Below are 26,716 nucleotides of genomic sequence, written 5' to 3'. Positions count from 1 at the left end.
CCGAGAGCACTACCTCAGCTGCCACCCCACCGCGCCTCCTGGGGGCACCAGACCAGCGGCACCTGGGCTGCAGCGGGCTGCGAGGCCCAGGACCCTGGTCAGGACCCCAGAATCCACACGTTCACAGGGAAAACCCCCAGCTCTGAAGTCCAGGCTGGGGCCTCCTTGCTCTCCCCCAGCCGAGGAAGCGCTAGGCAGGCCCTGGAGGCAGAGCTGCTGCAGCATCTGTGTCTTGGCTGTCAGCGTGGACCTGGCCGCGGCGTCCTCATCAAACCCCTGAGCCCCTGGACAGAGCCAGGCCTGAGCTGCGGGGACCTGGCTGTCACACTGGAAGTACCCGCTCACCCAGGACCTTCCGTCTACGTGGAGACCCTCTTCCAAGTCCCCGGTGCGGAGGGTGGATGCCACTCCCTGGCCTGCTCTCAAGCCAGAGAGGCAGTGGGAGGCCTGGCTGGGGCTTCTCCAAGGGCCCGCTGTGCCCATGGTGCGGCCCGGAGCCCCCGCTGGAGGAGGTGAGTGGGAGGGTGTGTGGGTGCGAGGATTTTGCATAGATGATGTCACTTGACTCCTAGCTGAGCCTCCCCTCCTGTAGCTGCATCTAAGGGGAAATTGACAACAATACAGGATTTTCTCCTCCTCCTTTCACTCTTTCACTCCTTCTATTTTCAGTTTTCTCAAGTTTCAATTTCCTTTGGCAGCAGAAGGAAATATATCTAAATGTTAGCCACGGTTTTTTTTGTGGCTTCTGCTTTCCTAACATTTTCTCGCTTTCCCCATAGTGTTTATCTCTGTTTTATAATGGGAAGAAAACCAGTCCTTTCCTATTAATATCCTCCCGGGGCTGGGCGACGGTGCCGAGCAGCTTCTACCCGCCCGCCCGCCCGTGGTAACTGGCCGCCCGCCGCCGTGTCTTCAAGAGCTGCGGCGAAGGTGCTGCCCCCGCGCCGAGCACGGCTCCACACGGCACGCCTGACGGGCACGTCTCTGCTTCCTCCTAGGTGCCTCAGGACGAGTGGGGAGGCTACCCGTCCAGCGGCAAGGAGGAGGAGATCCCCTGCCGCAGGATGAGGAGCGGCAGCTACATCAAAGCCATGGGAGATGAGGACAGCGGAGAGTCGGACTCCAGCCCCAAAACGTCCCCGACGGTGGCCCTGCGACCAGAGCCGCTGCTGAAGTCCCTCGGACAGAGACCGCTTGGAGACCACCAAACGTAAGAAAGGCCGTGCCTCCTCCGAACATGCGCTGTGTCTGAGCTCCTCTTCAAAGCTCCTTAGGTGTGGGCTAGCCGTCATCAGCTGAAACTTGAGTTGAAAATGTTCCAGCCAAGCCTTTGGTGTCCCAGTCCTCTGTTTAGAAGTGACCGGTCTGTGATCGCTTGTTATGCAGTTACCAGGGGAAGGTGCTCGGGCGATTTCTGTGTCTGATCTTTAAAGCTAGCGGATGCATGGGTGTCTTTCGGATCCTTCAGCTGATCCCCTGGGGAGGGATGGTGTGTCTGAGGTGGTGTGTGGAGCTGTGACGGGTCCCAGAAGGAAGGCCTGTGCTCACTGCGACTTCAGAGTGCACTTCCGGGTGGCATTGTTCCTAGGAGAGAGGAGGTGACCTAACTTTAAACACGTAGTGCCATGTGCTTTGTGCATCTGCCCAAAGATGCATTGTTGACAGATTCAGCTATTCGGGCAATCCTCCATTCACACGGAGTGTGAAAGACGACGGTCACTCCCAGGAGGGCGGGCCGTGTTGAGGGCACCCAGCCTACCTCCCGGCTCACAGGCAGGCACTTAGGACTGGTGGTGTCTCCAGGCTCCCCTCCACAGCTGCCCCTCTCCCACATGACTGGAAAGCAACAGGTATAGCCCCTTGTCAGGGCTTCACAGTGTTGCTTACAGAATCCTCCAAGTGAGGCAGGGAAGTTCCAGACTAAGGTGTCCTTGCATGTCCCCTCCTCCTGACTCCATGCCTGGCGCTCACAGCAATGATTTGCTCCAGTAAATCCAATAACCCATGAACGCTGGTTTGCAGAATGCAAAATGAGTTCTTGGTGGGTCTCTGAACCTCTTCTGCAGATACCCTGCAGCCCAGGTACTCCCACAGGAGCATCCCCATGTCTTGGAGGACAGATCCCAGGCACACTGTCCCCATGGGCCTCTGCACAGGGCCTGTGAGGAGCCATTAGTGCAAACAAGAGTGCTCACACCCACAGCAAGGCCAGGTGTAGCCATCACCAGATTACACTTACACTCTCCTGTAAACTACATAAGCCATCTTTATTCTAGAATTTATTTTATAGTCAAACACTGTTTGAAGCAAAATTGGTAATTCTCAACTCGTATTTTAAATATAGTTAGAAATAACTGGGCCCAACAAGACCTTGCTTGCTGTCCCTGCTTCTACGCCAGAGGACTTCCCTGCAGGACTCGATCCACACAGTCTGCCCAGGCGGAGCCGTCCCCATGGTGACAGTGGGAGTGAGAGTCCGCTTGTCCCCAAGAGGCCTTGTTCCCCTCTGGTGGCCCAGGTGACTCCCAGCACCTGCCACAGTTCAGAGGCAGAGGAGAGGCCAGCTGGAGGTCAGGAGGGCGCCTTGCTGCCCTGAGAGACCAGCTCACATCTTGTCCGGTCGCCTCTCGCTTGAGGGGCCTCAGATGGTCCACACACTGCTCTGTCCCTGGCACCAGGTTGCAGGGATGGGGAAGCCTGGGCCTTTAGCTGCCTTCCAGCTCTGAACCACGTCATGGGGAACCTCTGTGGCTGATCCACTCTCAGAGGCTGGCCTCCGGGCACTGTGCCAAGTGACCACTGAGAACTGCCCACCCTCGGCTGTGCAGAACCAGACTCACCTGCTGCTGTGACCCGCACCCCTGTTGTCCACACAGACACCTCCTCGTCTGCCTCGCGGTGCTCTCAAACAGTGCACAGTGATGGGAATGGCAGAGACGAAAGCTAGAAGAGAAGAGAAACAAGAGAAGCCACGGGTCGGAACGAAGCTGTGCTGGGTCTACCAGCCCTTGCGACCCAGCCGTCCAGGAAGGAGTCGGCACACCTGAGGGTGGGTGCATGGATCACCAAACTGGCTCAAAGAGAATCCATGGGGAGGCAAGAAGCAGAAATACTGACCCAAGAGCTGTGGGGAGCACCAAGTGTCCAACTCATACGACTGGAGTCCCAGGAGGGAAGAGAGAGGAGAGGACAGACAGATACCCCAAACCTGGCAGCCACAATTTTCAAAAACAACAAAACTTACAATCACAAACAATCTCAAGAAAGATGAATGCAAGGAGCAAAACACAGAATTTAAAACCCCACATTTACACACATCACGTTCAAACTACCAGAAATGAAGGGCAGAGCAAACCTTCAAGGGAACAGCAGACACATTGGGCTGCACCTAAAATTGGACAGTTCTTCAGGACAGACCACCCCAGCCAGACGGCAGGACGCGGATCAGAGAAACACCTTGTCAGATTGTGGACCTCGAGAAGGTGTCTTCATTAATGAACGTGAGTAAGACATGGAAGGAAGGAAGGAAGGAAGGAAGGAAGGAAGCTAGATTTCCTGCTGTGCTGCAGAAATGCTCCAGCAGCCCTCTGAGCAGGGGACAGAGGAGCACAGCAGCCCTCTGAGCGGGGGACAGAGGAGCACAGCAGCCCTCTGAGCGGGGGACAGAGGAGCACAGCAGCCCTCTGAGCGGGGGACAGAGGAGCACAGCAGCCCTCTGAGCGGGGGACAGAGGAGCACCGCAGCCCTCTGAGCGGGGGACAGAGGAGCACCGCAGCCCTCTGAGCGGGGGACAGAGGAGCACCGCAGCCCTCTGAGCAGGGGCCTGAGGAGCACAGCAGGCCCTGGACCCACAGGAAGGAAGCGCGCCCGCCCTGGGTTTGCTGGGAACTACTCGACCTTTCGCACTCCCCAGAATTCCCAGGGCTCTGCAGAAAGCGAGATGGCAGGGCTGGGAACTGCACAGAGCTGGCAACCCGCACAGAGAGCAGGGTAATCGGAGTCCTGGGCGGGCGCCCTCCAGGGATGGGGAGCCTCCAGCCTCAGACTCCTCCCTCAGTTGGAGGAGCCACAGGAAGGCACGGGTACTCCCAGTGCTGCTCCTGCCTGGGCCTTGGGCCAGGTGAGGTGACACAGCCTGTAAGAAGTGACGCTGCTGTGAGCACCCCTGGGAGCTCAGACCTTCCCATGTGCGCCCGCCATTCCCTGCACCGGGAGGGCTTTCCCCAGAGGCAGGACAGAAGGTCTTCGTGAACTGGGTGACTGCTGCCAGTGCTGGTCCTGGGCCCTGCCAGAGGGTCCAGGCCACCTGCAGCAGGGGAGCCCTGGAGACCTGGGGAGTGGCCGACGTGGACATCACATCAGGGCCTCCAAGGCAGCCCTGAGGAGGAGCTGAAGGCCCCTCGCCTCTCCTGACATGGTCTCCATCTCCATCCAGGCTCTGCAGGCTTCCTGCCGACCACTGAGCCCCTCGCCACGCACCTGCAGCCACCTGCAGCCACCTGCAGCCCACCTGCAGCCACCTGCCTCCAAACATGGACGTCTCCACCTCCACCCTGCTCTCTCCCCGCCACAGCCTGAGGGCCCTGCTGCCCAGGCAGGCTCTTCACTATGTGACTTCTGACAACTGGGCATTTCGTCCCTCATGTCCCCCAGCCTCCAGTCTGCACTCCAGCCTCCCCCAACATCTCGCAGCACACGAATGCAGCCTCTGTGGGCCTCGCTCTTCCCCCAGCGACAGCCCGGGAACACCACCTCCCTCCCCAGCCTCCCCTGATCTGGGTCCCCTGTTTCCCTGCTTGCCCCGCCATAGGCTCTGCTCTCCCAGGGGTCGGCACCCCTTCTGTGTGCCCACACTGTACCCTCTGCACCACGTCCCGCGTGAGCTCCACACACACTGAGTAATGAATGAGACCCACATCTGGTGACTCTGCATCGGGGGTCATTGTCAACCAACCTGAGGACACCCAGAAAGGATCACTCTGAGCCAGAGAGGTCGGGGAGAGCAGAGGACAGCGCCCTCCGCCTGGGGGGGGGTCCAGCCAGGCAGGGGTCGGCCTGTGGAGCATGGCACCCCTGTGTGTGCAGCTTCAGCTCAGGGGGAGCCATATGCTCCCCGGGGGAGGCTTCCTCTTTGGGTTCCCGGCCCCCTGTGGGTGGACGGCTTCCCAGTCTGTGGTTCCAGTCGGAGGAAACCAGGGCGATTGTCAGTGCCAGGCTCTGTGGGAGGCTGCTGCAGCCTGGCCCAGCCTCTCCGCAGGCGCCTGGGCTGCACGGGAGGCCGTCTCCACAGGCCACACCACAGGACCTGTCTGCGCTCCTGTCTCCGGTGCTCCAAGCCTCTGGCCCACCCTCTGCCTGGACTCTGGTGGCTTCTCCAGGGAGCTCAGCTTTTCTCCCGATTCCCTAGTTTGTTTCTATGCACACCGACTCTAGTCCACTCTAGTAGCTGTCCTCTCGTTTTGACTTTCTTATGGTCTAATCAAAAATGAAGCAGAAAACAAGTAGAGACTGGCAGTGTGGCTCAGTGGTGCAGCACTGTGAGGATGTGAAGCCCTGGTTCTCTCCAGAGCACCACAGTGGAAGGAGGCTCCTAGAGCCGGGTCTTTGCTGGCCAGTGAACAATGTGAGGGCCACAGCTGGACGGCAGCAGGTACCACCACTGACTGCCCAACCCTTGTATGTAACTGCACGCCGAAGACCCATGATCTGCAAAACAGGTCATCTTTTTTTTAACCAAGCAGGAGCCAACTAGAGGTGCCTCTTGGGGAGCTCCTCCATGGTGAGATCCCCCCATGTGTGCCTGGGAACCTGGAACCCCAGTTCCCTCTCCAGCCGGAGTGCCTCTGCAGTGCGTAGCCAGCTTCACAGACCACCAGCCAAGGAAGCCGATGCGTCATTAGACTTGTCATTTAAATGGTGAGATTGGTCACCCTCATAGTAAACCTTACACCAAGGTGACGGCATGAAGTAGAACGTCACCTGCCTCTTGCCTCCCCTGTCCAGGAGCACCCACAGCGACGGCCCACACTGCCCTGGCATGTTCCCATGCACGTGAAAACACGCATTTCCGGGACCGGGCTGTGCATGCCGCTCGGTTTGCTCTTTCTCCCCACTGTCCAGTACTGTTCTGACAAAGCCCACGCTCAGCAGCTCAGAAAAAGGCATTTCCTCGGGAAGTCCTGGTGCTGAGTCTGGCAGGGTCTTGCTGACATCCAGGTGTCCGTGGCTACGTGACTTCTGGACTCTGGGTAGGGAATTGGTCTGTAGCAGTTGTAGGATCAAGGTCCTCGTGTCCTTGCAGATGGTCAGCTGAGGTCAGCTCTCGGTTCCTAGAAGCCACTCTTGGCTGATGGTCCCTGATTTCATCTTGGAGGCCAGCTGGAGAGGCTCGTGTCCCTCTGTCTCTGCAGACCTCTGCTGGTCATCTTGTGCTGCTTCTCTGGCTCTCGCGCCTTCCTCTTCTGCTTCTGGGGCAACTGCACCCACAGTAGGCACCCTGGCTGCTCCTTCTTCCTCAGGGTCTGCCCATGATCACCCCCAGTTCCATCAGCAAAGTTCATTGGCTCTTGCCACGTAACCCTAGATATTGCAAACACCAGGGCTCAAAGGTCAGGGGCCACACCTTGCACAACCATCACGGTGACCTCCCTGGCCCCTCCTGACCCGTGTCAGTGAGCGGGGAGATGTCACCAATGATCTGTCAATCTGTGTTTTCATTATCGGACAGGTGTTGCAGGAAGGCATTTCTTTGTGAATGTGCAGAGAGGGACCTGCTTTCTGCTAGAATGTTTCCTCTTTTGGCAACATGTAGGAGAATTCTCCTAAGGCATGGCTGCCTCAGAATCTGCTATGTTCAACACAGTGAGGAAAAACCGACCAGAATGGGAGTGACTTCCAATGTTTTAATTTGAAACTAGGTTTGATTTAAATTGAATTAAGTTCATTAGGGCCCTTAATCCATGCATAGTTGACCTCCCTATCCTGAGGGAGAGGAGAGGACTGCTCTGAGGCTGGTCATTGCTTGTCTCTGAAAACCCAACAGGACACCCTCTTAGAAAACCGTGCCTTAAGAACAGCTTGCAGGTCCCCCAGTTCTAGACAGTTCAGCCTTGTTCTGAATCAAGGTCCCTTCGCAGAAACGCAGGGCCAAGTCATGCATCTGTAGAACATCTGCTATGGCAGTGTGTCCTGGGAATGTCCTTACTGATCTGCCTCTCGGGGAAGATGACTTTGCAGTGGTCTGTCAATCTTGGGCATTGTCTTGAGAAGGAAAATGTCAGTCAAGGGAGAGGATAGAGGATGAGGAGGACCACATTGCAGAATCAGCTGGGGTTGACTTAACAACCTTCTCTTGTTTTCCTGTTTTCTGATTACCCATTTCTGCTTTTGAGTTCCTTAGATCTGTTTTTTGCTTCATTCTTCAGCCTTCTTAGTAATCAAAATGTTTAAGACTATGAATGTTCCTAAGAGTGTATCTTTGGGTACATCACACACATATTGGTATGTGATTTTGTAATCATTTTCCAGATATTCTGCAATTTTGATTTTGATTTCCACTCTGACTCAAGGCCTGAATGAATTAAAGGAGGAAGAGGTAGGTTTCCTAGGAAAAATATAGTTGCTGTTAGTTGTTTTATTTTTCTTTAAATACTTTCATGAATTTTTATGTTTAAAACTTCTAAATATTGGTCACTTTTTCTTTTTAGGCCTTAATTTTGGTAGAAAATTTGCTTAGAGTCAAAAGTAAGATATCATTTTTTTTTTCTAATTTCTGATTCTGTGAGCTCTTGATTTTCCAGTGTTTCAGTTTTTCATTCATGAGGACACTCCTACCTACAAAATGCATCTACCAACCCTGTCCACCAGGGGGCCTGCTGTGTTGGCTGCTGCTGCAGCCCACCTAACTATGCAGGAACCAGGGGCCTGTGTCCACTCATCCTATGACTCCTGACAAGGCTCTGATATCATAGTATACAGTGAAGAGCATTCCGAGCAACTGTTCCTTAAACAGTAGTCACTCTTTAATTTTATGGACTTCAATATATTTAGCAGCAGCCAATGCTGTTACACAGGCCTGTGATGTCAGCACCCTGGGAGGTTGAGGCAGGAGGATTGTGAATTCAAGGTCAGCCTCAGCAACCTAGCAAGACCCCATCTCAAAGTATAAATAAAAAGGGCTGAGGATGTAGCTTAGTGGTAAAGCACCCCTGGGTTCAATCCTGGTACAAAAATAAAATGCAATAATAGCAGCAGAAAGATTTACCAGTTAAATACTTCTGTAAAAAGCCATGCGAGGCTTTCTGCTAATGACTCATTAACAGCTGTTGAAGACTGACCTTCAGAGAAAGCTCTGAGTAAAAAGAATAGCTCAGAGGAGAGAAATCTGTAATGTGCAGGGCACAAGTAAGTAAAATTAAACCCAACAGAGGAAGAAGCCGTGAGTTTTTCTAAATTGGTCATGTCCTATGTCATTCTCTCAAATGGCAAAAACAGCATCTTCCACTGAATTCGTTTTCCTCTTCAATGCACTATGCCTAATTATATGAGTTCATTTTTCAATTTATCCACTAAAGAAGAATGTATTGAAGACTGAGTATATAAATTATCATGTAAATGAACTCATAAAGAACTGTACAGATTGTTAGGATATCAGCTAGGAACCTAAACCTAAATACAGTTAATTTGAATTATAAAAGACATCTCACCCAGCTTTAAAACTGGAAAGATTCTAATGACCAATCTGCTTTTTAAAAAATAACCATTTGATTTGAATGAAAGTGTTTTTAAATTTCTGTTCATTGAGCAATTGGGCAACACATGTTAAGAACACGTCCTACCTGTAGGTTCTGAGGGAACGGTGAGTTCTGAATGAATCATTCGAGCCAAGCAGGAAGTGCTAGGGGAATTTCAGTCCCTACCTTTTGTAGTAAAGGGTCAGAGAGGCTAAATGCTCATAGTGTTGTGTCGGAAATGCTGCGCCTGACGTCAGTGTTCCAACAAGACCGTGGTGTTTAGAACTGTCTCTGTACCGAGGCCTCACCCTCATGGGGCATCCATAACACAAGGGGGAAGCTGCAGGTGAGATGCAGAGAGGGACCCGCGGCTCTGCCTTCCTGAATGTGGTGGAGACACAAACCTCCATAAGCTGTGCTGTGGCCCTCGGGCACTGTCCTGGGGAGCCGACCCCTGTCCCAGAGCCAGGTCAGAGCAGAGGGCGCCCCTGCTGGCGGCTGAGGGGACCCCGAGTCCACACAGGACAAGGACTGGCAGGCCACTGGCCCTGAGACAGAGGGTCCCAGTGGTGTGCAGCGGGGCCTCTAGGGCTGACATCCAGCCAGGGCCTGGACCAGCCTGCACGGATCCTTCCCTGGTGTGCAGAGGGGAGCTCAGCATGCCGACACCTTGGTCAACCTGTGAGACGGTGGTGGCCCCGTGCTCCCTGGCAGACAGGACCCACAGAACTATGCTGCTGCCCAGGGCTCTCCTGGTCACAGGTGAACAGGGGGTGTGTGTGCAGGCACTGAGGGGCAGGGGGAGACCCCCAAGAGCTGACACTCAGCAGTCCCCTCCTCCCCGGGCACCCAGCCTCCTCCTCTTGAGGCCATCAACTGTTTCAACAAGGCCCACTCCCACTGCAGAGGGCCATCCGCTCTATGAAAGTCTACCCTTTTACGTCTCAGTCTCTTCTAAAAAATCCTTTCATGGCAACGTCCACCTGGGGCTTGACCAAGCCACGTCCCAGTCACACCAACACATAAAACAATCACACACGACAATAGGAATCTGATGCAGGGAGGCAGGCAGGAACCCCCACTCTCATTTCCCCTGGGGAAGGAAGGTGTGATCCTGCCCAGTGCCCCGGCTCCTCCAGGAATGCCCAGGAACCGGGTCTGTCTGCCAGCCGTGGGTCTCTGATGGTCCAGCACATCTGGCCACCTGGGGACAGAGATGATAGTTTGGACTGATAGATGCCTTGGCTCCCCGGGCTCAGGGAGAGCCAGCGGACCAACCAGGGCTGCTGCTTCTCTCTCAGAAGGCAGGATGGGTGAGGCCCTCAGAATACCTGGCAGGATGCTGGGGGCGGGGGTCATGTCACACGTGAGGCAGCTGTGAACCTGGGAGAGGTGTCTCCCAGCAGGTCAAGGAGATGGGAAGCCAGAAAGACGCTGCAGACAAGAAACAAGACGAGTCTCCAGAAGCCAGCTCCAATGAAAGGAGGTACAGAGAACCAGACTAGCGCTCAGCAGGGTCAAGAGAGCCATGCGTGAACAACCCAAGAACCTCAGCAAAGCGATATAACATATAGGAAAGCACCGGTGCGTGGACTGAGAGACAGTAGGAGCCCGCAGCAGACCAGGCCAGGCAGGAGGGGCGTCCACGGGGAATAACTCAACCAGAGGAGGAGAAGACCAACCAAGAAGACCAGGGAAGAGCCTGAGCGCTTCTGAGGCTCCAGCCGAGCAAGCCTCGCGTGACCGGGTCCCAGGGGAGAGCCAAGGACTGGGAGGCACCTTCAGGAGACGATGCCGCAAACTGCCACAGCCTTCAAGGCAGAGAGGCTCAGGGACGCCAAGTAAGACAAAACCCCAAGGGACGCACCAAGACAACTGGTGAACTGTCGGCAGCAAAGAGGATCCCGGCAGCTGCAAGGAAGACCTTCTGGACCTGTCTTGTGCAAGGGAACCTCTCACCCTAGTAAGATTCTAAGTGGGTTTTTGGACAGAAATCTTGCAGGTCAAGAGGGAATATTATAATATTGCAAAGTGCTGAAAGAAAAATACCAACAAAGATACTATACACAGCAAAACTATGCTTCAAAAATGTGAGAGAGTCAGACTTTCCCAGGTGGACAAACACAGGGGGCAGCCCATCACCCCCAGACCCAGCCCATGAGGACTGCAGAGGCACAGAGGACCTAAGTGCCTGTAGTGTGCAGCTAAAAGTAAGTGTGCAAACATGCACAGAGCACAGTACTGCACCACGGTGTGCAGATCACTTTTAATTCCAGTATCAAAGTTAGGAAACATAAGTCTTGAAATTAAGTATAACCAAACTAATGAAAATACGCAGGGCTGGGGATGTGGCTCAGTGGTAAAGCACATGCCTAGCATGCCTGAGGCCCTGGGTTTGATTCCCAGCACCATAAAAATAAATTAAATAAATCAGTATTATAAAATAAAATGCACAGTGTGGGTACTTGTAGGTTGTGACAAGGATCACAAAGGGAGGGGAAGACAGATGGCAGAGTTTTGTACACATTTGAATTAAGTTGCTTTCCACTTAAATAACTTTGAGGTTGTTTTGTTGTTGTTTGTTTTTTGTGGTGACTGAACCACAAGCCCTGAACCCGGGGCCTGCACATGAGAGGCAAGCACTCTACCACCAAGCTACATCCCAGCCCATAAAATAATTAACTGATCCCCCGGCATCCACACAAACAAAATACCTGTATGAGGCACACGGGAGAAAGAGGACGGAATCAAAGCATAACCGATCTGAAAGCCCACGAGGCACAAGGGAAGACCCAAGCAGGAAGGTACAGGAGCACTGTGGGCTAAGAAGGCAGCAGGACGCGGCAGCAGGCCCCTCCCCAGGTCCTCTGAATGTGGACGATCAAACTCCCCATTGAAGGACAAAGCACCTGAAAAGGAGAAAAATACCGAGCAAGTCCAACCGCGTACCGTCAGCGAGAAACTCGGACATGGTGGGCCTGAGGACATGGTGGGCCTGAGACCCTCACGTGGGCGGAAAGTGAAGGGCTTCCCTGCCAGCGGAAGTCAGAGAGGGCAGGGTGGCCAGGGTGCGCTCTGTGTTGGTCGCTGTTTGCTTGCTTGCTTACAGTCACCCGGTGCTGCTGTCTTGGTGATGGCCCCTCTGTCCCTCCCCAGCCCTGTCAGTCATGATGGCTACAACCCTGGAGCTGGGCGGCCACCTTGAAGCTGACAGAAAGCCTGTGTAGAAGAAGCTAGTGTGAGGGAAAGCGCGTCCACCGCGTGCCTTGCAGAGGTGCTCCGTCAGTGTTGTGTCACCATGACACAGGAGCAGATCATAGTTTTATCAGAAAGGGTCAGACCTCTTGTGATTTCTAGTCAATGACATGCCGTGGCTGATAAATGCCACTGGAACGGGAACTTTCTTTAAAAGTCAGCCGCCTGGTGTGCTCCACCGCTGAGAGTTCTGTTGCAGGTCACCAAGAATCTTGAGCTTTGAAAGTGAACGTCAAAGCCAGAGGGAAACATGGGGACCCAGTAAGACCCAGAGTCCAGGTGCCAGCTTCAGGCTGCAGTCTGCTCACGCAGGTGGGCTGCATCCAGAACCTCCACCAGCCAGTGCCCAGCGACACCACCTGCAAGACAGCCACAGTGCCACTCACTCGTCCACTGACCAGGCGGCTGCTGGGCTGCCAGACCGCGGGGTCCCAGGAACTCAGAACTGCCGTGACCCAGCAGAGACCAGCCCTTGGGCTCCTTCTTAAACAGAAGACAGGCAGAAACAATGAACATCAAAGAGCCGGGGGGAGGGCAGAACCTGCTAAAGATGGGCCCTGGGGCTCAGAGTGCAGCCCCCGTGGGTTAGACTTCTGGCAGCCCCCGTGGGTTCCACGGGGCCAGGCTGCCTCTGAAACCGTGCGGCTGGCTGGGCTTCACTGTGAAGTTGGCCTTGAACATGGGGCACGCACCCTGGGCATTTCCAAGAAGAGAGTTCCTCTCAGAGGCCACAGAAAGCCAGTGACGGAGGCAGGGAGGGACATGCTCCAGACCTCAGGGAGCCAGCGTCCAGGCTGGCTTGAGCTGAAGGGCCCAGGACGGCTCCACAGGGAGCCCGGTCAGAGACAGGCCGAGCCGCAGGCCCTGGGGCCCAGTGTCACGTTAGTGCACACCCTGGCCTCGTGACCTGTGGGGGTGCAGAGGGAGCCAGGTATGCGGAGGACCAGTGAGGGTCCCTCATGTCTGGGGTGACAGGAAGCCTGCTTTGGGTCGCAGTGAGCTGGAGGCCACAGGTGAGCAGGAGGGAGGTGTCACCTGGGATCACAGGAGTGCTGTCCCGTGCTGTGAAGACAGCCTGCGGCTGGGGCGGCAGTGAGGAAGGGAGGGGCTCCAGAACCCAGAACCGGAGGCTCAGGGCCAGAGACCAACAGTGGAAAGAGGAGTCGGCTCCCTGATGGAGACCTGCGGGTGGGAAGAGCAGGGCGGCAGGAGCCCGGCTCTGCAGAGCTGGGATGGGGGGGAGGAGGGTGCCAGCATCTGGGGGCCCAGTGGGGGGGAGGAGGGTCCCAGCCTCAGGGAGGGAGTCAGTGGGGTGGGAGGAGGGTCCCAGCCCCTCCAAGGTCTTTACCGTGGTTGGTCTGAATCTGTGGTTCACAGAGGTGGGGATCAGGTAAATAGCTCCCCGCTCATCAGCCTGTGGATGGAGTTTGGCATTAGATTGAGTGGAGACAGGAAGTGGGGTGAGAGCTGGCCCTCGCCCTGTGGCTCGGTTTGGAGATCGAGGTGCAGAGGAAGCGTGAAGCAGCAGCCGGCTCGGACTAGCACAGGCCAGCTCTAGGCACAGTGAGCTTGGTGCTGGCCAGCTGGCCAGTGTGTGTGTGGGTCTGTGGGACACAGTGGCTGGTCCCTGGAGCGCTGGGCCCTTTCGGAGCCCCTGGGTGCCACTCCCCTGCGGGTCTGTGGACGCAGGTTCTCGAGCACCGTGGTGAGTCCCTGACATCAGTGCGGGAGCTTTGCATGCCTTCGTCATCTGTCCCCCATGTGCTGCTCCTGGGGCTCCCTCCACACTGCCTCCAGGAACAGTGGGGCGGGGACACCCATCCTCCCGAGGAACAGGAAACACCCCCCGTACCACAGATATCCATGCAAGGGAAAGGCCTGCAGTGTTCAATGCTTCTAGACCAGACCACCTGTTCCCTGAGTGCCCCCCTGGCAAGGAGGCTGATGTTCAATATCTGCCCATCTAACATGGGATGAGGTCTGTGTGATCACTAGACTCAGGGAGGAGGCCACCTCTGTCCCTGCCTCCTCCTGCCAGCACCACACTCCTATGACTGGTGCCTGGACCACACGGGTCCAGAGTCAGTGTGCGCCAAAGCATCTGTGAACGGCGCCAAGAAGAGGGCTGTTCTTGACAGTGCGGACGCTGCAGGCTGCACAGCTGGCCAGGTCTGCATGGATTCAGACTGACCACTTCCCAGGAAATGTGGCTCTGGAGTCAGGGGCAACATGCTGAAGTTCATCACAGCTTTCTGAAAAGGCAGATGTAAGCCACCTCCCAACACCAGAGGTGCCTGGCTGGTGCACCATCGCTGCTGTGGCTACGTCATAGATGGCGAAGACCTCCACTCGGTGCCTGGGGCACCATCCCTCCCTCCAAGTAGGCCCGGGCTCCTCGTGGTGTGGCCAGGTCTGCAGACCACCTGAAATGTTCATGCAAAACAAGGGCTGGGGCTGACCTCCCCCTCCAGATCCCGTCTCTGGAGACAGGATGCAGAGATCTCATTACTTGGAAGTGCGGGCCCAGGAGCTTTGGGTACAAGTTAGAATTTGAAAACCATCAGAAGGATGTTTTCTAGTTTCTGAAACACGCCTTTAAACACCACCGAAAACTGTCAGAAACGTTCATGGAGAGTGGGATTCACTAGGGTAAAGAATCCCGGCCCACAGGAGGCTGAGACGTACGTGACAGGGTCGAATGGGCTCCTGGTGACAGGCTTGGTGGCTGTTGCTCAGCAGCCGTGGCCCAGGGCTGCTGAGGCAGGTCTGGTGCTCCCCCTCTGCGCAGAGTTTCAGGCAGAGTCCTGGTGGCCAACAGGGAGCCCGCCCTTCAGCCAAGTGACAGGACAGCACGGAAGTGTCTGCTGCTGGGGCCGAGCGGGGCATGTCCGTTACCTGAGGGGGACTCCAGGGCTCCACTCCCTGGGCCGTCCACTGTGGCTGTTGATGGGGGTCACAGCAGAGGTCTGCCGTAGAGGCCCCCTTGACTGGCCTCACATAGTCCCCGACTCTTGCTTTGTGATGCCCTGCGTCACCCAGGACTCTGCCAGCAAGAGGCCACCACCAGGTGAGGCCACCCACCCTGGGCCAGAGAAAACAAGCCTGTGTTCTTCATAGCGTGCCCAGTCTGCGGTGCCGTGCCGTCAGCCACTGGGCACGACTGAGCAAGTACTTCCATCTGAGCACAAGGTGGTGCCGAGGCGCCCAGTGGGCGTTTGCTGGGCGGGTGACTCAGTCTCTGCATTTCTTTAGAATGTTCTGTTTGCTTAGGTCCTTTCTGATGTTGGTCCTTGTTTTCCTGACTTCCCCTGATGGTGACGACTTTGTTGACAGTTTGCTAATGCTGGCCATCTCTATTTTGTGTCTTTCTGGGAAAATAAATGATAGGGAAAGATGTCGTATTTCAAAAAACACAGCTCAGAAACGGTGACCATCACAGGACTGAACTCCTCTTCCCGCCGTCCTCCAGTCTCCAGCTGGGCGTGAAGCAAGGCCAGTCTGTGCTGTGGGGTTTGGTGGCCGGTGATCGGTGCTTCACAGGAGGGCCTGAGGGAGGCCTTCGCACAGTTGCTAGCCATGTCTGAGCAGGTGCAGCGCAGAAAGCCAATGCCCCTCCCGTCCCCCGGGGACGTGCACTTTGCAGGTGGGACCACAGGAAGCCACAGAAGGGAGGCCACAGCACCCTGAGCGCCATAGGCCTGAGCCTCCACTCTGTCACTGTGCAAGGCCCTACACCCGCCCGGGAGCCACCCCCAGCACACCAGGCTTCACCGTGCTGCTGGACGTGTGGTCTGAGTGGCCAAGCAGCCTGTGAGCAGTGGCCGGTGACCATGCGGCTTCTGCCCTGAGCGCCAGCCTGCACCTAATCCAGGAAAGCACGCCTGAGTGGGGGCACCTGGGCCGCACCCCCTGTCTGCACCTGGGGAGCCGGGAGGTGTGCCGCACACGCCCGCAGCAGGAGGGCCTGTGCCCCTCAGCGCCAGTCTCTCAAACCAAGACTCGCCGCACGGCCACCCCGGCAAACGACAGGCGCCCACCACAGCACAACACCCTGGCCACGGGGGAGTGGACGGTGGCTCCAGGTGAGAGTGAAGGCAGCCCAAGCTCCAGCACACGCGTGTGCACACACCTGCTCCCACAGAAGTAGGCAGAAAATGGAGGGTGTCTAAGGCAGGCCCCACCCTGACACCGCGACACCCGCGGCTGGGAGTCCCTGCGCACGCACTTCATCCCTCACAGCATGGGAAAGAAGAACTCTAGCAGAGCCGAGTTCTCTGGGTCCCTGTATGAAAGGACAGGATTCAGAGCTGCCACGGTGACAGAGGGGAGGAACAGAGGTGGTGCCCGAGGCGAGAGGCAGAGTCCAGGTAAGAAACGGTGGGCCCCGAACTGCTTCGTTTTTACCTGCTGCCCACTGAAAATAGAAACGTTTTGGCAGCTGAGACCCACCAAGTTAAGCAGGTGGCATTGGGCAGCTGAGACCCACCAAGTTAAGCAGGTGGCATTGGACAGCTGAGACCCACCAAGTTAAGCAGGTGGCATTGGACAGCTGAGACCCACCAAGTTAAGCAGGTGGCATTGGACAGCTGTGACCCACCAAGTTAAGCAGGTGGCATTGGACAGCTGAGACCCACCAAGTTAAGCAGGTGGCACTGGACACCTGTGACCCACCAAGTTAAGCAGGTGGCATTGGACAGCTGAGACCCACCATGTTAAGCAGGTGGCATTGGACAGCTGAGACCCACCATGTTAAGCAGGTGGCATTGGACAGCTGAGACCCACCATGTTAAGCAGGTGGCATTGGACAGCTGAGACCCACCAAGTTAAGCAGGTGGCATTGGACAGCTGAGACCCACCAAGTTAAGCAGGTGGCGTTGGACACCTGTGACCCACCAAGTTAAGCAGGTGGCGCTGGACAGCTGAGACCCACCAAGTTAAGCAGGTGGCATTGGACAGCTGAGACCCACCAAGTTAAGCAGGTGGCATTGGACAGCTGAGACCCACCAAGTTAAGCAGGTGGCGCTGGACAGCTGAGACCCACCAAGTTAAGCAGGTGGCATTGGACAGCTGAGACCCACCAAGTTAAGCAGGTGGCATTGGACAGCTGTGACCCACCAAGTTAAGCAGGTGGCATTGGACAGCTGAGACCCACCAAGTTAAGCAGGTGGCATTGGACAGCTGAGACCCACCAAGTTAAGCAGGTGGCATTGGACAGCTGAGACCCACCAAGTTAAGCAGGTGGCACTGGACACCTGTGACCCACCAAGTTAAGCAGGTGGCATTGGACAGCTGTGACCCACCAAGTTAAGCAGGTGGCACTGGACAGCTGAGACCCACCAAGTTAAGCAGGTGGCATTGGACACCTGTGACCCACCAAGTTAAGCAGGTGGCATTGGACAGCTGAGACCCACCAAGTTAAGCAGGTGGCATTGGACAGCTGAGACCCACCAAGTTAAGCAGGTGGCACTGGACACCTGTGACCCACCAAGTTAAGCAGGTGGCATTGGACAGCTGTGACCCACCAAGTTAAGCAGGTGGCACTGGACAGCTGAGACCCACCAAGTTAAGCAGGTGGCACTGGACACCTGTGACCCACCAAGTTAAGCAGGTGGCATTGGACAGCTGTGACCCACCAAGTTAAGCAGGTGCCATTGGACAGCTGAGACCCACCAAGTTAAGCAGGTGGCACTGGACACCTGTGACCCACCAAGTTAAGCAGGTGGCACTGGACACCTGAGACCCACCAAGTTAAGCAGGTGGCATTGGGCAGCTGAGACCCACCAAGTTAAGCAGGTGGCACTGGACACCTGTGACCCACCAAGTTAAGCAGGTGGCATTGGACAGCTGAGACCCACCAAGTTAAGCAGGTGGCATTGGACAGCTGAGACCCACCAAGTTAAGCAGGTGGCATTGGACAGCTGAGACCCACCAAGTTAAGCAGGTGGCGCTGGACACCTGTGACCCACCAAGTTAAGCAGGTGGCATTGGACAGCTGTGACCCACCAAGTTAAGCAGGTGGCACTGGACAGCTGAGACCCACCAAGTTAAGCAGGTGGCATTGGACACCTGTGACCCACCAAGTTAAGCAGGTGGCATTGGACAGCTGAGACCCACCAAGTTAAGCAGGTGGCATTGGACAGCTGAGACCCACCAAGTTAAGCAGGTGGCACTGGACACCTGTGACCCACCAAGTTAAGCAGGTGGCATTGGACAGCTGTGACCCACCAAGTTAAGCAGGTGGCACTGGACAGCTGAGACCCACCAAGTTAAGCAGGTGGCACTGGACACCTGTGACCCACCAAGTTAAGCAGGTGGCATTGGACAGCTGTGACCCACCAAGTTAAGCAGGTGGCATTGGACAGCTGAGACCCACCAAGTTAAGCAGGTGGCACTGGACACCTGTGACCCACCAAGTTAAGCAGGTGGCACTGGACACCTGAGACCCACCAAGTTAAGCAGGTGGCATTGGGCAGCTGAGACCCACCAAGTTAAGCAGGTGGCACTGGACACCTGTGACCCACCAAGTTAAGCAGGTGGCATTGGACAGCTGAGACCCACCAATTTAAGCAGGTGGCATTGGACACCTGTGACCCACCAAGTTAAGCAGGTGGCATTGGACAGCTGTGACCCACCAAGGTAAGCAGGTGGCATTGGACAGCTGTGACCCACCAAGTTAAGCAGGTGGCATTGGGCAGCTGAGACCCACCAAGTTAAGCAGGTGGCATTGGGCAGCTGAGACCCACCAAGTTAAGCAGGTGGCATTGGACAGCTGAGACCCACCAAGTTAAGCAGGTGGCACTGGACACCTGTGACCCACCAAGTTAAGCAGGTGGCATTGGACAGCTGAGACCCATCAAGTTAAGCAGGTGGCGCTGGACAGCTGAGACCCACCAAGTTAAGCAGGTGGCATTGGACAGCTGTGACCCACCAAGTTAAGCAGGTGGCATTGGACAGCTGAGACCCACCAAGTTAAGCAGGTGGCATTGGACAGCTGTGACCCACCAAGTTAAGCAGGTGGCACTGGACAGCTGAGACCCACCAAGTTAAGCAGGTGGCACTGGACACCTGTGACCCACCAAGTTAAGCAGGTGGCATTGGACAGCTGAGACCCACCAAGTTAAGCAGGTGGCGCTGGACAGCTGAGACCCACCAAGTTAAGCAGGTGGCACTGGACACCTGTGACCCACCAAGTTAAGCAGGTGGCACTGGACAGCTGAGACCCACCAAGTTAAGCAGGTGGCATTGGACAGCTGTGACCCACCAAGTTAAGCAGGTGGCACTGGACACCTGTGACCCACCATGTTAAGCAGGTGGCATTGGACAGCTGAGACCCACCAAGTTAAGCAGGTGGCATTGGGCAGCTGAGACCCACCAAGTTAAGCAGGTGGCACTGCACAGCTGAGACCCACCAAGTTAAGCAGGTGGCATTGGACAGCTGAGACCCACCAAGTTAAGCAGGTGGCATTGGACAGCTGAGACCCACCAAGTTAAGCAGGTGGCATTGGACAGCTGTGACCCACCAAGTTAAGCAGGTGGCATTGGACAGCTGAGACCCACCAAGTTAAGCAGGTGGCACTGCACAGCTGAGACCCACCATGTTAAGCAGGTGGCATTGGACAGCTGTGACCCACCAAGTTAAGCAGGTGGCATTGGACAGCTGTGACCCACCAAGTTAAGCAGGTGGCACTGGACAGCTGTGACCCACCAAGTTAAGCAGGTGGCATTGGACAGCTGAGACCCACCAAGTTAAGCAGGTGGCACTGGACAGCTGAGACCCACCAAGTTAAGCAGGTGGCACTGCACAGCTGAGACCCACCATGTTAAGCAGGTGGCATTGGACAGCTGTGACCCACCAAGTTAAGCAGGTGGCATTGGACAGCTGAGACCCACCAAGTTAAGCAGGTGGCACTGGACAGCTGAGACCCACCATGTTAAGCAGACGGTGCTGGGAACCCCCCCACCAACACCTAACAGTGCATGACCCCTGGCATCCGAGAGCTCAGGATGTTGGCCAGACCAAGAGGAGCTCTCCTGGGAGGAACAGCAGAATCCAGGGCCTCTAACCGTGTCCTTTACACCAATAAGAAGGGAGGGGGAGGGAGGAAGCCAGCCTGTATCAGGACAGCCTGAGACAACCCGGACGTGAGAATTAGCTGAAGATCACTCTAACGTAGCGGTTCCTAGCCTAGCTCATTGTATAAAACAGCTTGTAAGGGTCTAACTCTTGAAGGAAAACAGTCCTTTAATCATGTGATTTTGATTGACGTGTGTTAACTGTATGTATCAGGGGTTTGATGAGACCTTTCAGCACATGCTGATCAGGTCGGAGCTCCCCACCCACCACACCCTGTCCTCCCTGGCCTCTGATGAATCTCTGAGCAGGCTCAGGTCAGCTGCATTTGGCCCCTGCAGAGGAGAGAGCATGTGTTTGTCTTCTGTGCCTGGCTCATTCCATTTCACAGGGCACCCCCAGTTCCACCAGGTTGTTGAGAATGACAGGGTTTCATTCTTCCTGGCTGAGTAATACTTCATTGTGCACATGTGCCATGTTTTCTTCATTCATCCATCTGCTGATGGGTGCCTGGGCTGACTCCTGATCTTGGCTCTTGGGAAGAGTTCAGCAACGTGGCTTGCAGGTGTCTCTTGGGTATGCTGACTTCATTTCCTTAGGAAACATTCCCAGGAGTGGGACACTATCAGATGGTGCTTCCATTTTTGTTTTTTTGAGGGACCTCCACAGTGTATACTAGTTTACACTCCCATTAAGGGTGGATGAGAGTCCTCTTGCTCCGCATCCTTGCCAACTCTGGCTTTTAAATAGACGTTTTAACTGGAGTCAGTTGCGTAGCTTGATTGGCATCTCCTGGTGGCTAGGCCGAGCGTCTTTTCATACATCTGCTGGCAGCTTGATCGGTTCTCTGGAGGAGTGTGTTTAGATTATTTTCCCATTACTGATTGGATCGCTCGTTTTTAACTGTCAGGTCCTTGAGTTCCCTGTGCCCTCTGGGCCCCCGTCCTTTGGGGGTGGAGAGTTGGCAGACGCCTGCTCTGTAGGCTCTCCCGGGGCTGTTGGAGGCTTCTTTGCTTGGAGCCTCTGAGCTTGACGCAATCCATTGTCTATTTTGCTTTTGTTTCCTGTGCTTTGGGGCCATGTTCAGAAGCCATTGCCTGTACCAGTACTGCGAAGCGAGTCCCCTGGTTTTCTTATGGTAGTTTTGTAGTTTCAGGTCTCACATTAAGGCTCTGGATCCATTTTGAATTGATTTTTGAACTGGGTGAGAAACGGGGATCAAGTTTCAACCTTCTGCATGGAAACTTAACAGAGAAATTAAATCTAAAGAAAGAACCAACTGCATTTTCAAGAGCAGAAAAATACAATATCCAAAATACAAATCACTGTGTGGGTTGCAGAACAGAGCCAGGTCACAGAAAGAAGGTTGGTGATCTGAAAACAGGTCAAAAGGTGTCACCAGGTCTGAAAACAGCCGGGTCAAGTGTTGAGGGAAGCAGAACGGAGCCTCTGACAGGTGCAGCGGTGGACACTCGGGCTGCAGGAAGCCAGAGGACAACGGGTGCTCTTCAAGGAGCAAATGTCTCCAAATGTTAAAACACCTGTGGGCCAAAGTCACGCAGGGAACTCGAAGCAGACAGAAAGTGGCACACCCAGGCGCACGTGACAAGCTTCTAGAAGCCCAAAGGTCATCTAGATGGCAGCTGGGCGGGAGCAGGGCACACGGGCCAGGACACAGTGGCACACGTCCTCCAGCACAGGAAGGGCAGAGTGCTGTGCTTGGCACAAACACCTCGCAGAAACACGAGGGAAAATACAGAGTTTCTCTAATAAACAAAAACCAAGAATCCACTTTTAATTTAAAGTTGCATATCCACGCGGGGCGGCCGCTGTGTGCCCTAGTGGGCGGGGCGGTTCTGGGGCAGGCAGGGAAACACAGGCCATTCTCCCTCCCTCGCATCAGGTGCAGACGGAGCCAAGGCAACTCAAAGCCACCTCGGCTTCCAGAGATCCCGTCAGGAAGGTCCTAACGAAATATGGGCCAGAGCAGAGGACCACAAGAGATAGAGCACAGTGGACAAAGGCCAGCAGAGCTGAGGGTGCACCCCGTGGACTCCAGGGCCTCTTGTGAACCAGCCACAGGGCAGTACCCATGAGGACAGCCCGGCTTCCCCACAGCACTGCTATCTGGGCAGCTGTGTCCTTCTCTGGGGTCCCTTGTGACTGCAGAGCTTCCCGGCAGCATCTGTTCCTCGGTCCCCTCCCCCATCAGGGACAGCCCCAAGGTCCCAGACATTGCCCCATGTCTCTCGGGGGCACAGTGCCCTGGTCAAGAACCACTCCCGTGGATCAGCAGAGGCTCTGACCTTGGAAATCTACCTTCTGCTCCTCAGGAGGGGAAAGGCAGCCTCACAGAGAGGAGGTTCCAATGCTAATCAGATGGCATTTTGATACAAACACAAGAGAGTTCCTACAACAAAGAGCAAAGAGAAGGGGAAACTCACAAGACAGCAATGAAAGTAGAGATGTCACTTCACTACAGACATGCAGAGGGTCCACAGGTACATCCTCAGCCACCAGGAGGTGAAGATCAAACTCAGGCACTACCTGGCTTCCATAAGCAGGCCTACATCAGGAAGGGAGCACAAAAGGCAGACTGGACCACAGGGTGAGAGGTGAGCACCCAGGAGAGCCTATGGATCCTGACATGAGCCTGGGGATGGAGGTGACAGGTGGTCACCGCCCAGAGCCCACAGTCCTGCATTCAGCCTGGGATGGAGGACACAGATGGTCACCTCCCAGAGCCCACAGTCCTGCATTCAGCCTGGGGATGGAGGACACAGATGGTCACCTCCCAGATCCCACAGATCCTGCATTCAGCCTGGGATGGAGGACACAGATGGTCACCTCCCAGATCCCACAGATCCTGCATTCAGCCTGGGATGGAGGACACAGATGGTCACCTCCCAGATCCCACAGATCCTGCATTCAGCCTGGGGACGGAGGTGACAGGTGAACACCCAGCAGAGTCCCTGGACTTCCAAGAAAGTAAAAGTTATTTTCTTCTTGCTGATTTCACCCAGGTTTGGTCTTTTACCAAAAAAAGTGAAGAGCTGGACCTTCCCAGAAAAAACAGATATCCCATCTGTGGGCCTCGTCCTCTGGACTACCCTGAGTATCCCAGGACAGAGCCACCAGACTCCCACGTCCAGAGCCCTGGGCCTCCAAGGTCAAGCTAAGCACGATGCTGGCCACTGTTCACGGCACACCCACTGGGACACACCCACGCTCTGCCAGTGTCACAGGTGACACTCATCAGGCATCCACAGACCTCCTGTGGAACTATTACTGCCATCCTCATTTGTAGAGGCTCAGAGAAATGGGGTGGTTTGTCCAGAGTGACACCATTGTGAGCAGTTAGGCCAGAACTGGAACAGGGGCGCCAGCCTCAGACCCATGCTCTGCCACCGTCCCACCATGTTTCCTGCTGACACCCTGCTCTCCATGCGTGGCACCAGGGACAGACCACGCCCCTCTTGAATGTCTTTCCAATGGCATTGCCCTGCCCCCACTCTCTACAGACACATGCTGCCACTGCCACTTGTCCCCAGACACTCACAGCTCTCAGTGCCCATCTGTCTCCTGAGAGTGGACACATTGTCCAGAACCGTCCTTGTGCTTCTGCTGTTCACGTTTGCTGACTGTTGCCTGGTCCTGCCAGTGCCACTGTTGCTGTCCCCTCAGAAATGCCTGATGACCCCAGAGGCTCCCCTCATTCTGCACAGTGTCTTGGACAGTCTGGGGCTTTGCCCATCCCTCCCCCTCCTCAGGGAATTGCTGATACTAGAAACGCTGCCCCTGGTCTGAAGTCCACGTCGGCCTGGTGTGCTCCTTCACCTGCCTCTCTGCACACCATGTGCCTCCTGGCCCCAGCGCGACTCGGGGCTCTTGCCTTCCCATGGAGGAGTCGCTGAGAGCCAACCAGTAAGCCCTGGAGCAGCAGAGGAGGTGCCAAGGAGCAGACAGGGAGCAGGAGGAGCCGGGCAGCTGAGCCGGAGACCCAGGTGCTGGTCCCCAGGCAGTTCATATGCCTGGCTCCTCTGGGGGTTCATCTGAAAGGCAGGAAGTGAGGTGATTCTCCAAGATCTCTCCTGGGGTCCCCGTGAGACCTCGGTTCTGAGCTTCTCCTGCAAAGTCTGCAGAGATGGTGAGCAGACCCAGCACCCAGCCGGCGGGTCACCCCTCAGCACTGCTGTGCCACATCCTCCTGGGACCTTCAGGACCTGGCCTCACACCACGGAGAAAGCTTGGGACCTGTGACAGTGTTCTCAGACGTGGGTGGCCTGAGCTCCCGGGCCCAGGAGCCAGGTGCAGAACCTGCTGCACAGGACGCAGCAGAGGACGTGGGGGAAATGTGCACATACGTGTCAAGGCTGGTAGGTGGAACCTGCAGATTCCAATGCTGAGACCCTCACCCCAGGATGCAACCAAATACCATGACCTCAAAGAAGGCAGTCGTCATGGGAGCAGGGGTCTTTCCGGGAGGGAGGCTGCTGCTCAGAAACTCCAAGCAGGCCCACAGGGACATGGCAGGTCACCTGGAGAGGGGCCAGTGCAGTGTGGCTTTCCTGAGCCTGGGGGGAGGCCTGGTGGGGAGGGGGCTGCAGGGCACTAACAGTCAGGTGGGGGGGATCAATAGGGGACAATCTACCCTTGGCTCCTAGAGGCCAAAGGGCAGCTGGACTGGACACAGAAGCCATGCAGAAGAACCACACCCTCCAAAGTGGGAACTTGAAAGACCCAGCAGGACCTCTCTATGGCGGAGCAGGCACGGCACACATCTGAGGGCCCTCGCGGGTTCCCTTCTCCACCTGAGGCCCTGGAGGAGGCTGGACTTTCCATGTGGGTGCAGGCTGCAAGATGAAATGGCCCTCTGTGTTCGGGAAGAGCACACTGGTGTGGAAAACTTGTGGTCACTTTCTCCTTGGGTGACCTGCACAGAACCACAGAGGGGGCCTTGTGTCTGTGCTCGAAGTCATTTAAACCCCTGCCCAGGGGACGTGCCTGGGCATGCACTGGGGGTAGGTCCATCTTGACGGTGCTCTGAAGTCACAGGTGAGATCTGTGAGCCCAGGACTCAGCAAACAGCTCTGGGCAGTCTGCAAGTGGAGGACAGCAGGACGCTGGGAGACCTCCGCTCTCTTTCCTACAGTCGCCTTTTCACTCAGAGCTCTCCAAAATGAGCTTCCAGTCTCACGTACAGACGACCATCGAATACAGGCAGCATTTCTAAGGCAAAGATTAGAAAAAAAAAAAGTGTTTTCATGTTTTTCTAGAAATGCTTTCTGGTCTCCTTGTAAAGTTTCTAGAGCTACCAACAGATCTATGTGGGAGGCTATTTTACTCTCCGACGACTGCTATGGCAAAGTAAGAGGTCCACCTTGAGGGAATCACTCGGTGGCTGGAAGGGAACTTCCTGATGTGCGGGACTCCTGAGGGGCGAGGGAACCTGACTTGGCCGCTGTGACCTTGGCTGGCTTCCAACCTTGGCTCCTGATGGCCAGTCACCAGCTCTGTGATGGACAGGGTACCTGATCCTCTACGACACCACATTATAAAACACTAATGATTTTAATAAAAACCTGTTAAGCCTCATGAAACTGTCACGAGCAGCTTCTCAGCCTTGTCTGGTTACCAGGAGTTCCCTTCCGGATATCTGCACTGGACCCCGGACCGCGACGTACGCGAACACCAAGCACGAACTCGATTGCCTTTTGAAATGCTGGTTTATTCGCACACCACACAAAGCAATACACGAGGTGACTGGCTCACACTGCACGATCTTACTCTCAGGCGATGAGAGTTGATTGTGAGCAAATACATGGAGTTTCCCTCGCGCTTATATACTCTATATGTTTACAACAAACTTGTTTGTGTCTAACTTATCTAACATAAGCACACTACCTAGTTACATCATCAACTTATCTAACATGGGCATACTATCTAGTCATCCTATAACCAAAAACATGTTTACAACTAAAAAGTCACTTAGTCACTGCAAAGTCCAAAACAAGTCCAAAACAAGTCCTTTTGCTGATTCATGTTGTTTGTTCATCCTTGATGTTTACTCCTGTCAGAAACTAAAGCAGGTTTTAAAACTATTTTAAACATTCACCAGCCCTCCATATACCTGGGTTCTATGTCCACAGATTCAACAAACCACAGGTAGAAAATATTCAAAAAGAAAATTCCAGAAAGTTCAAAAACCAAACCTTGAAGTGGCCTCACACTGAGCACTCTGCTCGATCCAGGCACATGCGGTGGCAGGTAACACATGTCCTCTGCCACTCCCACAGCATGAGCGGGCTTCGCCTCCGAAGACAGCAGCGTCATGTTGGGGACTGTCCGTGATCTAGAGGTGACAAAGAGCATGGAGGGTGTGCCTGGCTTCCCCGCAGGAACACACCATGGTTGCAGGACCCTGGGGTCCGGCACCAGGGATGACTGGGCTGGGTAACAGAGGCCAGAGGCCTGGGCTCCCTGGTCACGCCTTGGCAACTGTGGACTTGGAGGGAAGGGCGGGAGTTCTGGAGCATGGGGCGCTGCATCCGTGGCCCTCGGGTTCTGCCTCCTCACCGCGAGGGCTGTAGACCCACTTTGGTGGGTTGGTCCGAGGGGTAAATGGCTCACTGCAGTATCAGCAGACGTTGACCACGTG

The 26,716-nt window shown here is 55.3% G+C and overlaps 1 protein-coding gene across 5 annotated transcripts in view; it reads left to right on the top strand.

Moving 5' to 3' along the window:
* Dlgap2 (DLG associated protein 2) overlaps positions 1–26,716 on the top strand; it is a 604,909-nt gene that overhangs the window by 528,677 nt on the left and 49,516 nt on the right. For all 5 annotated transcript variants that reach the window (XM_058580233.1, XM_058580237.1, XM_058580239.1 and 2 more), the window contains one exon: positions 999–1,210. In XM_058580233.1, the coding sequence (XP_058436216.1) occupies positions 999–1,210 (212 nt within the window). The remainder of the gene's footprint in view (positions 1–998; positions 1,211–26,716) is intronic.

Source organism: Marmota monax, unplaced genomic scaffold (genome assembly GCF_021218885.2).
Source record: "Marmota monax isolate L192 unplaced genomic scaffold, Marmota_monax_Labrador192_F-V1.1 WCK01_AAM20220418_F8-fsc00195, whole genome shotgun sequence".
In the NCBI taxonomy this organism is placed as follows: domain Eukaryota; kingdom Metazoa; phylum Chordata; class Mammalia; order Rodentia; family Sciuridae; genus Marmota; species Marmota monax.
This window is presented reverse-complemented; position numbering and strand designations above follow the sequence as displayed.